The sequence below is a fragment of the Myotis daubentonii genome, chromosome 5, assembly GCF_963259705.1.
Source record: "Myotis daubentonii chromosome 5, mMyoDau2.1, whole genome shotgun sequence".
In the NCBI taxonomy this organism is placed as follows: Eukaryota; Metazoa; Chordata; class Mammalia; order Chiroptera; family Vespertilionidae; genus Myotis; species Myotis daubentonii.
In genome coordinates, this window is record NC_081844.1 from 5,399,678 (window position 1) to 5,413,880 (window position 14,203).

Genomic DNA, 14,203 nt, shown 5'->3' on the forward strand with positions numbered 1-14,203 from the left:
GGAAGGGAGAGAGAGAGAGAGAGAGAGAAACATCAATGACGAGAGAGAATCATTGATCTGTTGCCTCCTGCATGCCCCCCACTGGGGGTCAAGCCCGCAACCCAGGCATGTGCCGACACTCTATCCACTGAGCCAACAGCGAAGGCCATGTATCTTTTTAAATTATTGTTTGTTTGGTGTGTGTTTTTATAACCAGAAGTGGAATTACTGGATTATATGGTAGTTTTATTTTAGATTTTTGAGGACCCTCCATATTCTTTTCCTTAGTGACTGAATCAATTTGCATTTCCACCATCAGTGCACAAGTGTTCTCTTTTCTCCACATCCTTGCCAACATTTGTTATTTCTTGTCTTTTTGATATTAGCCATTCTAACAGGTGTGATCTGATGTCTCATTGTGGTTTTGATTTGCATTTCTCTGATGATTAATGATGTTGAGTATCTTTTCAGGTACCTATTGGTCATCTTTATATCTTCTTTGGGAAAATGTCTATTCAGATCTTCTGCCCATTTTTAATCAGACTGTTGTTTTTTGTGTGTGTGTGTTTTTTTTTGTGTTTTTTTTTTTGCTAATCCTCATCCAGGGATATTTTTCTATTGTTTTTGAGAGAGAAAGAGAGAGAAGGAGAGAGAAAGAGAGACGATGTGAGAGAGACACATCGATTGGCTGTCTCTGGCCTCTGGCAAACCTGCAACTCAGGTATGTGCACTTGACCAGGAATCGAACCCGCAACTGTTCATTGCTCGGACTGATGCTCAGTCATTGATCTGCACTAGCCAGGCCCAGACAACAGTTGCATTTTTTACTGTTGCATTTTATGAGTTCTTTATATATTTTGGATATCAGCCACTTATCAGACACTTGATTTGCAAATATTTTCTCCCACTCAGTAGATTGCCTTTTCATTTTATTGATGGTTTCCTTTGCTGTGTAGAAGCTTTTTAATTTGAGGTAGTGCTACTTGTTTATTTTTGCTTTTGCTGCTTTTTCTTTTGGTGTCAGATTCAAAAATCATCTCCAAGACCTATGTCAGGGAGCTTACTGCCTATGTTTTCTTATAGCAGTTTTGTGGTTTCAGGTCTTATGTTCAAGTCTGATCCATTTTGAGTTAATTTTTATATATGGTATAAGATAGTGATTGAGTATAATTCTTTTGCATGGGGCTTCCCAGTTTTCTCAACAGCATTTGTTGAAGAGGCTAGCCTTTCCCCAATGTATATTCTTGGCTCCTTTGTTGTAAATTAATTGACCATACATGTGTGGATTTATTTTTGGGCTCTCTATTCTGTTCCATTGGTCTATATGTCTGTTTTTATGCCAATACCATACTGTTTCAATTACTCTAGCTTTGTAATATATTTTGAAAGCAGGGAATGTGATGCCTCCAGCTTCCTGTTCTTCCTCAAGACTGCTTTGACTATTCAGGACCTTTTGTGGTTCCATGAAAATTTTAGGATTATTTGTTCTATTTCTATGAAAATTGCCATGGGAATTTTTATAGGGATTCCATTTGCATGATTGTAGATTGCTTTGGGTAGTATGGACATTACTTAATACTGAGTCTTCCAATACATGAGAATGGACTATCTTTTCATTTATTTGTATTCTTTAATTTCTTTCATTAATATAATAAACTAGTGGCCCGGTGCACGAAATTTGTGCGGGTGGGGGGTGTCCCTCAGCCTGGCCTGCACCCTCTCTAATCTGGGACCCCTTGAGGGATGTCCGACTGCTGGTTTAGGCCCGATCCTGTAGGGATCGGGCCTAAACCAGCAGTCGGACATCCCTCTCACAATCCGGGACCACTGGCTCCTAACCGCTCACCTGTCTGCCTGCCTGATCACCCCTAACCACTCTGCAGCCTGATTGCCCCCAACTGCCCCCTCCCACTGGCCTGCTCACCCCTACTGCCCCCCCCCCGCTGGCCTGCTCGCCCCCCAACTGCTCCACCCCCCCACTGGCCTGCTCGCCCCAAGCAGCCCTCCCCAGCAGCTAGCCTGCTCACCCCCAACTGCCTTCCCCCTGCTGGCTTGCTCGCCCCCAACTGGCCCCCCTGCCGGCCTGCTTGCCCTCAACAGCCCCCCTGCTGGCCTGCTCATCCCCAACAGCCCTCCACTGGCCTGTTTGATCCCAACTGCCCTCCCCTGCTGGCCTGATCACCCCTAACCACCTCTGCCTCAGCCCCGCCACCATGGCTTTGTCTGGAAGGTCTCCCGGTCTAATTAGCATATTACCCTTTTATTAGTATAGACTAGAGGCCCGGTGCACAAAAATTTGTGCACTTGGGGGGGGTAGGGGGGGTCCCTCAGCCTGGCCTGTGCCCTCTCGCAGTCTGGGACCCCTCGGGAGATAACGCCCTGCTGGCTTAGGCCTGCTCCCGGGTGGCAGAGGGCAGGCCCAATCCCTAGGTGCAGCCCCTGGTCGGGCTCAGAGCAGGGCCGATTGGGGAGTTGGGGTGCCGCCCCCTGTCATGCACAGAGCAGGGCAGATTGGGAGGTTGCGATGCCACCCTCAGTCACGCTCAGGGTAGGGCCGATTGGGGGGTTGGGGCACCGCCCCCTGTCACACTCAAGGCAGGGTCGATGGGGAGGTTGCGGTGCCACCCCCTGTCACGCACAGAGCAGGGCCAATCAGGGGTTGGGGCGCTGCCCCCTGTCACGCACAGAGCAGGGCCCATCAGGGGGGTTGGGGCTCCTTACCCTGTCACGCACAAAGCAGGGTCAATCAGGGGGTTGGGGAGCTCCCCCCTGTCATGCACAGAGCAGGGCCCATCAGGGGGGTTGGGGAGCTCCCCCCTGTCACGCACAGAACAGGGTCGATCAGGGGGTTGGGGAGCTCCTCCCTGTCATGCACAGAGCAGGGCCCATCAGGGGGTTGAGGAGCTCCCCCCTGTCACTCACAGAGTAGGGCCGATAGGGAGTTGGGGCACCGCCCCCTGTCACACACACAGCAGGGCGGATCAGGGGGTTGGGGCGCCGCCACTGTCACACTCAGGGCAGGGCCGATGGGGAGGTTATGGCTCTACCCCATCACACACAGAGCAGGGCCCGTGGGGGGAGGGGAGGTTGGGGCGCTGCCCTCTATCACCCACAGAGCAGGGCCGATCAGGGGGTTGGGGCGCTGCACCCTGTCACACACAGAGCCACAGGGGGTTGGGGAGCTCCCCCATATCAGGCACAGAGCAGGGCTGATCAGTAGGTTGGGGCGCCTTCCCCTGTCACAAACCGAGCAGGGCAGATAGGGAGGTTGTGGCCCCACCCCCTGTCACACACAGAGCCGCAGGGCGATCAGGGGGTTTGGGCGCTGCCCCCTGTCACACTGATCCCGGTGCCGGGAGGCCTCGCGGCTCCGCTGATCCTGGTGCTGGGAGGCATATTATCCTTTTACTATATAGGATAGAGGCCTGGTGCATGGGTGGGGCTGGCTGGTTTGCCCTGAAGGGTGTCCTGGACCAGGGTGGAGGTCCCCACTGGGGTGCCTGGCCAGCCTGGATGGCGGGCTGATGGCTGTTTGCAGCTGGTCACACCCCCTTCAGGGTGGGGGTCCCCACTGGGGTGCCTGGCCAGTCTGGGTGAGGGGCTGAGGGCTGTTTTCAGGGTGGCGGGTGACTGAAACTCCCAACTGCTCCTTTTTTCTTTTCTTTTTTTATTCTGGGCCAGCTTTAGCTCTGGCTCCAGCTCTGAGGCCTCTGCTGCTGAAAGCAGGTATCTGGTTTGTTTGGGTTTTATAATCGAAACACTGTATCAACTCCAGCTCTGAGATCCCAGGCCAGCTGAAAGCAGGTTTCTGGGGTTTTGTTTAGCTTCTATATTTATTACAATGTTTCAAACTGCAGGCTCAGAGGCCGGCAAGGCAGGCGGGGAACGTTGGTTTCCTCCGTCACTGAAGCAAGCAAGCCTCATGTTAGTTTCAAGCTGCCTGGCTGCCAGCCACCATCTTGGCTGGTAGTTAATTTGCATATCGCCTTGATTAACCAATGGGAAGGGTAGCGGTCATACGCTAATTACCATGTTTCTCTTTTATAAGATAGGATTAGTGATGGTGAACCTATGACATGTGTGTCAGAGGTGACACGTGAACTCATTCTTTTGGTTGATTTTTCTTTTTTAAATGGCATTTAAATATATAAAATAAATATCAAAAATATAAATCTTTGTTTTACTATGATTGCAAATATCAAAAAATTTCTATATGTGACACGGCACCAGAGTTAAGTTAGGGTTTTTCAAAATGCTGACACGCCGAGCTCAAAAGGTTTGCCATCACTGGTATAGATACTACAGATATTTAACCTCTTTGGTTAGCAAAGCCCATGCTGACTCCTTCCCTTTAGGCGTCCACTCACCACACAGGTCTGAGGAGTCCCAGGAGCAGTGTGTCCCCAGGAGCTTTTTCAGTGGATCACTGATGGGCTTTAGACATTTCCTTAAGTTTATCAGGCAGTGCTGTAGGAGAGGGAAGACAGGCCTCCCTGCTTTGCAGGAGCTCCTAGCCTGGTGGGCACCAGGTCTCACTGTGGGAGCAAGGTGAGGAGCCAGCACCCACCAGGAGGGACGCGAAGGCAGCGACCGCAGCGTCAGTGTGCTGTGATGTGGTTTCATGAGGATGCCTGTACTCCCCAATTTGTAAACTTTCCTGACACCCAGCTGAGATCCATTTTGTTGATATATAATCACAGTAGAGTTGATTTCATGAATAACTAAATTACATGTTTTCTCAGGTTGCCTGGGGTTTTTTCCTCCTGTTCTCGAGGCCCAAGCTTGACAGAGAAGGTAGCTTTGACAGGTTTTCTCTTAGGTGCTGTTTTCCTGCCTAATCAGGACGACTTATTTTAAATTTTGAGATGAAATTATATTAATAATTAAACCTAATGATATAATATATTCCTCAAATTCACAGAAGCTAACCTAATATTGTACCAGTCAAACCATATGCAGTGGTTCTCAACCTTCCTAATGCCGCGACCCTTTATTTTTATTTTTTATTATTTTTTAAAAATATTTCCGCTAATTAATTTCCTTTAAAAATATATTTTATTGATTTTTTACAGAGAGGAAGGGAGAGGGATAGAGAGTTAGAAACATCGATGCGAGAGAAACATCGATCAGCTGCCTCCTGCACACTCCCCACTGGGGATGTGCCCACAACCAAGGCACATGCCCTTGACCGGAATCGAACCCGGGACCCTTGAGTCCACAGGCCGACGCTCTATCCACTGAGCCAAACCGGTTAGGGCGCCGCGACCTTTAATACAGTTCCTCATGTTGTGGGGACCCCCAACCATAAAATTATTTTCATTGCTACTTCATTACTGTAATTTTGCTACTGTTATGAATCATAATCTAAATATCTGATGTGCTATATGTGTTTCCTGATGGTTGCAACCCGCAGGTTGAGAACCGCTGAACTATAGGTTACAGCTGCTGGAGCAGAGAGAGTCCCCAACTTGCTCAACAAGGTTGAGATTAATTTGTGCCAGTCTCATTGTGAGCAGGGGGACAAGACTGGGGGGCCTCTCTATGCCACCAGATCATTCAGGATGCTGGCTGGTGGGGGGCTTTAGCATGTGACTTCCATCTCTGGGTCTATGTCAGCTAATACCCCAGTCAGCAACAAGGAAAAAAGTAGATTAGACAGCAAGCAGCTTTCTTTAAAAAAAAAAAACACAAAAAACTGGAGGTAGCATGTATTACTTCCATTCACATCTCATTAGCCAGAAGTTCTTGGTCATCTGGCCACACCTGGCTACTAGGGGAGTGGGCAGATGACATCTGTAGTTGGGCAGCCAGAACAGGAAGGCTTCTGTTACTAAAACAAGGAAGGGAGGAGGGTCCTGGGTACATTAGGAGCCCGTGCCTATCATGCTGCTTGTCCTTTAGGCACTTCAGACTCAAAGCTAAACTCGCTGACGCGGCCTGGGTCTCCAGACGCTTCACCTCATTTCTCCCGTCTCCTCTGAGGCCGTGAGTGTGTACAGTCTTCCTCCAAACCGTGCCTCTTTCCCACCTGCCATGATTCGGTCATTGCTGCCGGGTCTCCTCGTCTCCAGTCCTGCCCACTTAAATCCACCCTTTCTCAGCTTCCCAAATGAGCTCTCTGAAAAGCAGGCCAGAGACATGCCTCACGCGCTTTGATGGCTCCACAGCCCTCAGGCCCAGGTGGCTCCCAGGGGCTAATGGGCCTGTGGTGATCTGGCCTCATTTTCTCTCTACAGCGTCTTTCCCCCACTATCCAGCAAAACTAAATCTCAAATGATTTGTCATGCTCAGAGGCACCTCCAGCTCTCTGCACCCCAAACCTTCTCTGGGTTTAGGGCTTTCCTGGCCTCAGGTCTCTTCCTGAGTGTGCCCACCATATATGCTCTCACACCAGCTGCTCTGGCACAGGACCTTGCCCGCAGTGGTGCTCAGGACATGCTTTATGAATGACCAGCATAGCTAATGTATTACAATATGGCAAAGAAACAGCAGGTTGCAGTGGCTACCCATCTCTTTGCCAAGTCTGACTCTTATCCTTGTATTTGTACCCCACTCGCCCAGCTGAGCAGTTCACCATGTTTGAGCAGTCAGCTTGAGCTCTGTGCCTCTACTGTCTGTCTCTGGCAAAACAGTCCAGGTCAGATGCCACCTCCTCCAGGAAGCTTTCCTTGTCTTCTACACTCCTGCTCCTGAGTCGGATCTCTTTTGACTTCGTTTACATTTTGCTTATGGCCCTTACCTCATTGTAACTTGCATTACAGTAGAGATAATGGGTACATTCCTCACACTTCTTCCCCAAATTGTGAACCACATGCTGCTTCAAGACTGGTTCCTAGTTGCTGCTGTATCTCCTACATGATTTGTTGTCACTTTCTTGTAAAAGGCACCCCAAAGATGTTGAGTACAATTGTCTACAAATCAATCTTTAGAAAAGGATATTCTTTCAGATGTTAGTAAAATGGAGAAGCATTGTGAGGAAATCATTAGATGCTGTATTAAGGGTTAGATCAACAAAGTCTATTGAATGACTCCGTTCTCCCAGGGGCCAGACTCTCCCTCTCCTCCTGTCCTGTGAGTGTGGGATGCCAGGATGAGCACGGCAGACCTGTCCTCGCCTCGGCATTGGGCACCCTCCTCAGCAGCGTGTACACTTTAGCACCGTGTAACACGGGGCTGGCCGTCCTGCGTGGCGTCATGAGCAGTGTGATAGTTCATGTCTTGCAGTGCTGGCCTCCCGAGGCACACCTTGGAGGGGTACATGGCTCCCAGTCGCAATGGCTGGTGGTACTGACAGTGTGCCTCAGCCCCTGCCCTGGAAACAGTACAAAACATGAAGCAATGGTCAGTTGGAGAAACTATTCATTTGATTTAAATTTTTTGTTTAGGTTTGTTAGTAATCAATACATTTCCATGTTTAATGGAAATCCTAGACATCATTGTGTTGAAATACAAATCATCACTCCAAAAAACTCAGTGGATAGACATTAAATATTAGATATAGAACGAACAGGCAGGAATTTGCTGGTGGTGTAGACTAAATTTAAATTCTGTGTTTTTAAACAGTATAAAATGTTTATACCTCTATGATTAAAAGTTGACTTATTTTTTTTTTTAAAGACAAACTTAAATATCTTGCTGACGTTCAGTAAACATCGTCAAACAAGAGCCAGGGAACCGCGTAGCTAAGTGTGGCCGCCTGGCGGTTTTCTGTGCGCTTGTTTTCCGTACAGTTATGTGGGCTCCTGCAGGTGGGCGCCTCAGCCTCCGCCCAGAGCTGGGGAGGCTGCTCCACGCTGCCGGCTCATACTCAGACCTCATGAATGAGCATCATGGCTTCCACGTCATTGATTACCCGTCAGTGATGGGTGCAGGGACACGGCTGGCTCCAGGACCACGCGCACCAGGCAGGACCACACCCGCGTCACCAGGCCTCTGCCAGCCCGTTCTTTAACGCCCCGCTTTTCCCTCACTTTGACATAGGACTTGCTTTCTGGCTCATCACTTTAACCTGCATTTGTGGACTTAAAGGAAGACTGGTCCTTTTGTTTCTCTGCAGGAATTGTGGACGTGATTATCTGAAATACAGCGTTCTCTGGGGGAGACAGCTTTCTGTAAGCTGGTCCCACAGGAAGCAAACTAATGAGAATCATGTAGTGACATAATCTGTTCATGGCTAGAAAAAAATGCACAATTTCTTTTCTCCAAAGGAGGTTATTTTCTACTCCAGGCATGTAAAATGTGGTCATGCAGGCCTCAAATTGTCTTCCTTTCATAATAGTCTCATATCATTTCATATTTCACGTGTTGCTTAAGTTTAGAACTTGTTCAAATTGAGTTTATGAGCATACAGCCACATTGTCTTGTATACCGATAAACTTGAAACACTATGTATGTAATTTCAGTAACAATGCATATTCATTGTGTTTCTTTTAAGGAATCTGACGACTACAGCCTTTGGAATATTACATGACACTACACCATGAGTGACAGTAAATGTGATAGTCAGTTTTACAGTGTGCAAGTGGCAGACTCAACTTTCACCGTCCTAAAGCGTTACCAGCAGTTGAAACCGATTGGCTCGGGAGCCCAAGGAATTGTTTGGTAAGTACAGTCTATTTCAATAGAATGGATTGAGTTGTTTTTGTAATAAAAATGAAATAAAACTAAATCATCAGATTTTAGAAATGCTGATGATGAAAATACTATTTTCTTTGCTATAGGTTTATGAGCTAAACTGAATTTCCCTCTTGCTCTATTTATATGTAGTCAGATTGTAGGATAAAAAACCCAAATTCTTAGAATGCTGCATAAGTTAAATAGGTAGCAGGTTTTTCTCTTTCTTTTTTTTTTTTCTTTTCCATTCCCCTGTCATTATGATATTAGAGTAATAGGTATGACAGTGAGTTGTAACAGAAATTTGGAGTTTTATTCATTTCTTCATCCTGGCCACCTTTCCCCCTCCCCCTTTTATTCCCATTCACTCCTATTCATTTCTAGGCGCCATCATTGCAGTGCTTTGCCCTTCATTGGCAGGATGAGGCCAGTCAGTGTCATTATCATCTCATGGATTAACCAGGAAGGGATGCTGTGTGAGGGGTTGGGCTGGCCATCTCTTCCTTGGTGTCTCACTTCAACTGTGCGTCCAGCCCAGGACGTCAGAACCGTTGGTCTGACCCTGAACCTTAGTCTCTTGCATGGTAAGACAGTCAGCTGCTGCGACATCACTGGCCAGCTCAAGGTAAAGTTTTTCACATGTTTTCTAGATTACCGTTATCAGCACTTCCCAAACTTCTTATCCCTTAGTTTCCTGGGCTAAACTTTTTTTTTCTTTTTTTGGTCAGTAAAAACAAAATTGTCTTTGCATCTGAAAGAAACTGTGATGAAGCTAAGCTCCCAGTGTTTGCTGGTATCAGGGGGTTCAAGAGAAAGAGAACTCTTTGATATTGTGATAGGGGAGTTTGTTTTCCTTAGAAGTTTAGGGTTTAGAGCAGAGGTTCTCAACCTGTGGGTTGCGACCCCTTTGGGGGTCGAACGACCCTTTCACAGGGGTCGCCTAAATACATCCTGCATATCAGATATTTACATTACGATTCATAACAGTAGCAAAATTACAGTTATGAAGTAGCAACAAAAATAATTTTATGGTTGGGCCACAACATAAGGAACTGTATTAAAGGGTCGCGGCATTAGGAAGGTTGAGAACCACTGGTTTAGAGAATCTTCACCAGTATTTGAAACTAATTCTCTATTGTACAGACATAATCAAGGAAGTCAGTTCTTTTCTTTGGACCAGGTGGCTGGAGGCCCTGCAAGCTAAGAGGAGATGGCAGGCAGTTCAGAGCTTCCTGGTCAAACTGATGTGGGAGAAGAGGCGGTTTGGAAGGAATGCCCAACTTGTATCTAAAGTAATGGTGATAACACGCTATACTGGTACTTAAATCCAGTGTGTGAGGAGAAGTTATAAAGTCAATGGATGGCTCCTATTGGACACTTTGATGTTAATAGAAATTTCTAGACGATAAAACCTTATTTTCTTTTGAATATGTGTTTATTGATTTTTAGAGAGAGGGATAGAGATAGAAACGATTGGCTGCCTCCTGCATGCCTCCTATTGGGGATCAAGCCCACAACCCGGGCATGTGCCCTGACCAGGAATTGAACTGATGACCTCTTGGTTTATGGGTCAAAGCTCAACCACTGAGCCACCCCGGCCAGGCAATAAAGCATTCTTTTGTTATAAAATCCATGTCTTATTTGGAATTGGACCGTAATTTGACACAGGTAATTCCGCAAGACTGATATCAAGGACATTTAATGTGATACCTATATTAAGAGGCTGACTAGAACTTCGTAATTAATTGTAAAACAGAAGGCTGTATAAAGGGTAGGCAGTTAAAATTAATGATTTCATTACATATGACTTCAATAACAAAATCACATGCTACTTTACAAAATACTATTTTGCAGAGATTGGTTTTGATTTTCAGTTTACATATGCTGCTTCTCATTTTTATTTTTAAAAGAATGTTTAATAATGAAATTATATATGTTCATTATGGATATGTATTTCTTATTTAAAAATTCTAGTTTTGAAACAAGAGTTTTAATATGCCATTATAAACTAAATCTTCTCTGGTAAAAGCAGTGATAGAATTATAGGATGGGAAGTTAATGAATTTATAAAAACATTTTAAATAAACTCATACTTCTATGACCCAATTTTTAAAAAGGGTCCTGAGATTATTCATTGGGGAAAGAACAGTCTCTTCAAGAAATAGTGTTGGCACAACTGAATATCCACATGCAAAAGAATGAAGCTGGTCTCTTACCTCACATTGTGTTAGGGTAACTCTGAATGGGTCAGTGATGCCCGGCTGGCATGGCTCAGTAGGTGAGTGTCAACTTATGAGCCAGGAGGATTCCAGTCAGGGCACATGCCTGGGTTGCAGGCTCAATACCCTAATCCTCGTGTGGGGCCTGCAGAAGGCAGCCGATCAATGATTCTCTCTCATCATTGATGTGTTTTTTAAAAGTTTATATATTTTTAAAATTTATTTTAGAGAAGAAGGGGGGGAGGGAAGAGAGAGAGAAAAATATATCACTGAGCCATGCTGGCCGAGTAATCGTTGATGTTTCTTTCTCTCCCTCTCCCTTCCTCTCTGAAATAAATAAAAAAAATACGTATTTTTAAAAAATGGGTCAGTGACCTAAATATAAGAGCTAAAACCATAAAGTTCTTAGAAGAAAGCATATGGGGAAAACTTCATGTCTTTGAATCCTTAGAAATGACACCAAAAGTATGGGCAATAAAGTGAAAAAAAATTGCCTTCATCAAATTGTGCATCAAAGGATACTATCAGAAGAGTGAAAGAAAAAAACAACCTATGAAATGGGAGACTATTTGCAAGTAATATATCTGATAAGAGTCTAGTATCCAGAATACATACAGAACTTTTACTACTCAACAACAACAAAAAATACAATTTCAAAAAAATAGGCAAAGAATTTGAATAGACCTTTCTCCAAAAAAGATACACAAATGATCAATAAGCACCTGAAATGATGCTCAGCATTAGTCATTTGGGAAATGTAAATCAAAACCACATGAGATACCACCTCACACCCACTGGGATGACCATAATCAAAACCAAAAGTAATAAATGTTGACAAGGACATGAAGAAATTGGCACCCTGTACATTGCTGGTGAGAACGTAAAATGGTGCAGCCCCTTATGGAAACGTTTTGAGGTTCTTCAGTGGATTAAACATAGGATTACCATATGACCCATCAGATACTCCTAGATCAGTGGTCGGCAAACTGTGGCCCCTTGAGTGTGGCTCTTCCACAAAATACCACGTGCAGGCGCGCACATACAGTGCGATTGAAACTTCGTGGCCACACTGAAGGGGCCAAAGAGCCGCATGTGGCTCGGCGAGCCGCGGTTTGCCGACCACGGTCCTAGATAAATACCCAAAAGAACTAAAAACATGTTCAAACGAAGACTTGTACACAAATGTTTATAGCAGCACTATTTGCAATAGCCAAAAGGTGGAACTAGCTCAAATGTTCTCCAATGAATGAATGGATACAGAAATTATGTAATATACATACATGGAATGTTATTTATAAAGAGGAATGAAGCACTGGTGCATGCTACAAATGGGCGATCCTAAAAAAACATGCTAAGTGAAAGAAGCAGACACAAAAGGTAGCATTTGAATCTATTTATGTGAAATATCCAAAGTAGGTAAATCCATAGAGACAGACACAGTTTGGTAGTTAACGGGCAAGGGGGAAGGAGGAATGGGTAGCAACTGCTTCATGGGCATGGGGTTTTCTTTTGGGGCGATGAACATCTTTTGAAATTACATAGACATGGTGATTGGACAACATTGTGAATGTACTTTAAAATGCTTAATTTTATGTCTATGTGAATCTTAGCTCCTTAAAAATTATTTTTAATAAAAGTAACCTGGAAGGTGCCTTAAACTAAGGATATTTGTCATTTTAATGGATACTTAACTCCTAATACTATTGTATTACATATAATGATATTTTTGTTATATTATGCATAAAATACGTTGTAATTTTCTTATTGTAGCTTGTTATATAGACATTGACAGAATCTTAATAGTAATTTCACTTAACTCTTAATATTTTTATTTAAATGATTTTATGACAATTTTTTAGTATTTGTAGGAGCAACTTTCACATTCAGAAAGGTAGGAAGAAAGAAATATGTAGAGATTAAAATTTTTATACCATTCTAAATATCATCTTTTGGAAATCTGCATGTTCATAGCCTGAGTTTTGATTCTAAGGAAAGGTCAAAAAGTATGTTTTGCTCTTTTCTGCTCAAGAAAGAAGTTATTACTTTGAATTGATTAGGATAGTCCTTCATGAACCCACGCACAGCTAAGTCATTGATGTCAGTAGTTAACTTTGTAACCCAAGCCAGTTACTCATTACCAAATTAAAATGTTTTTGCTTGGTTTATTTTTACTGGATACGTGGAAAAGAGGCTAGTTAGTTCACTTGATTCAGATTATTGATATTTCCTTTTAGAGATGTTTGTACAATTATGAAAACTATTCTTAGACTCCTGGGATGTTTCATCTTTTGGTCTTTTGATGAAATGCCATCACAGAAGTTGGTCGTAGATGGTTAGAGACCTGGTCTCCATGATTAATTACTTTATTGCTCCTTTTTCCCAGAGCCTGTGCTGGCTGTGGGGAGCTGGGTGACTGCTCCTTGTCTGCCTTCTGGGCTTGAGACTTTGTCGGCCTGCTGAGCTGCAGCAGTGGTAGTGCTGGGACTGGTAGTCCTTGGGTTGACAGGAGAGAAACCCTTCCCATGATACTTCCCCACACATGTCTTCTGAGGATTTTGTCCTGGCTCTGTTTTGCACAGCATCTTGGATATTAGCATTATGTGCTAAGTTTCCAGTAAGAAAAGTATTTTGTACATGGTGCAAGAAGGTCTATATTACCTCATCCTGCTGTTTGGATAGAGTAAGAAACTCCACTGGTGCCAGCCAAACCCCTTTCTTCCCCATCAGTGACATAAAGGCCTGAGTGTCCCTGTCATCAAGCCTTAACTTTCAGATAACCTTTTCTCTTTAGTGATTCCTTCCCTGAAGATATGGCAGGTTTTTCCTGTGTCCTACTGTGTCTCCTTGGTGGATTCTTCTCTGAACCCCCTGGGTCTATTGAGATACTGTCCCCGGTCTTTCAAGACTTATGTCATCTATAAAATGTCCCCCAGGTGATCTCAGCTCACACTTGGAATAGAATTTCCTCTTGGATTGAACCAAATGCTTGACTGAGGTGTGTACATGCATGCGCACCTCCCCCCACCCCCCAACACACACGCACACACTTACACTCCAGGGCTGTAAGATAATGTGTGTTTTAAACCAATACATTTGTGGTAATCTGTTACAGCAGCAATAGGAAAGTAATACAGGGGACAAGTGTATTTTTACATTTTTGAGGAATATCCTATATAATAAATAGGTAATATGCAAATTGACGGTCACACCTTTGCACAAGATGACTGCCCCATGTGGTCAAAGATGGCTGACAGGGGAGGGCAGTTGGGGGTGACCAAGCCAGCAGGGGAGGGCAGTTGGGGGCGACCAGGCCTGCATAGGAGGGCATTTAGGGGCGACCAGGCCAGCAGGGGAGGGCAGTTGGGGGGGACCAGACCTGCAGGGGAGGGCAG

General features: G+C 44.8%; 1 protein-coding gene across 9 annotated transcripts in view; it reads left to right on the forward strand.

The window, feature by feature from the left end:
* The window catches only part of MAPK9 (mitogen-activated protein kinase 9), a 54,796-nt gene that overhangs the window by 6,119 nt on the left and 34,474 nt on the right, over positions 1–14,203 (forward strand). For 6 of the 9 annotated variants that reach the window (XM_059695671.1, XM_059695675.1, XM_059695672.1 and 3 more), the window contains exon 2: positions 8,414–8,580. In XM_059695671.1, the coding sequence (XP_059551654.1) occupies positions 8,459–8,580 (122 nt within the window). In that variant the 5' untranslated portion in view covers positions 8,414–8,458. Of the gene's footprint in view, positions 1–8,413; positions 8,581–8,976; positions 9,218–14,203 lie in introns of those variants that run through there. The other 3 variants (XM_059695673.1, XM_059695674.1, XM_059695678.1) reach the window with 3 other exon arrangements.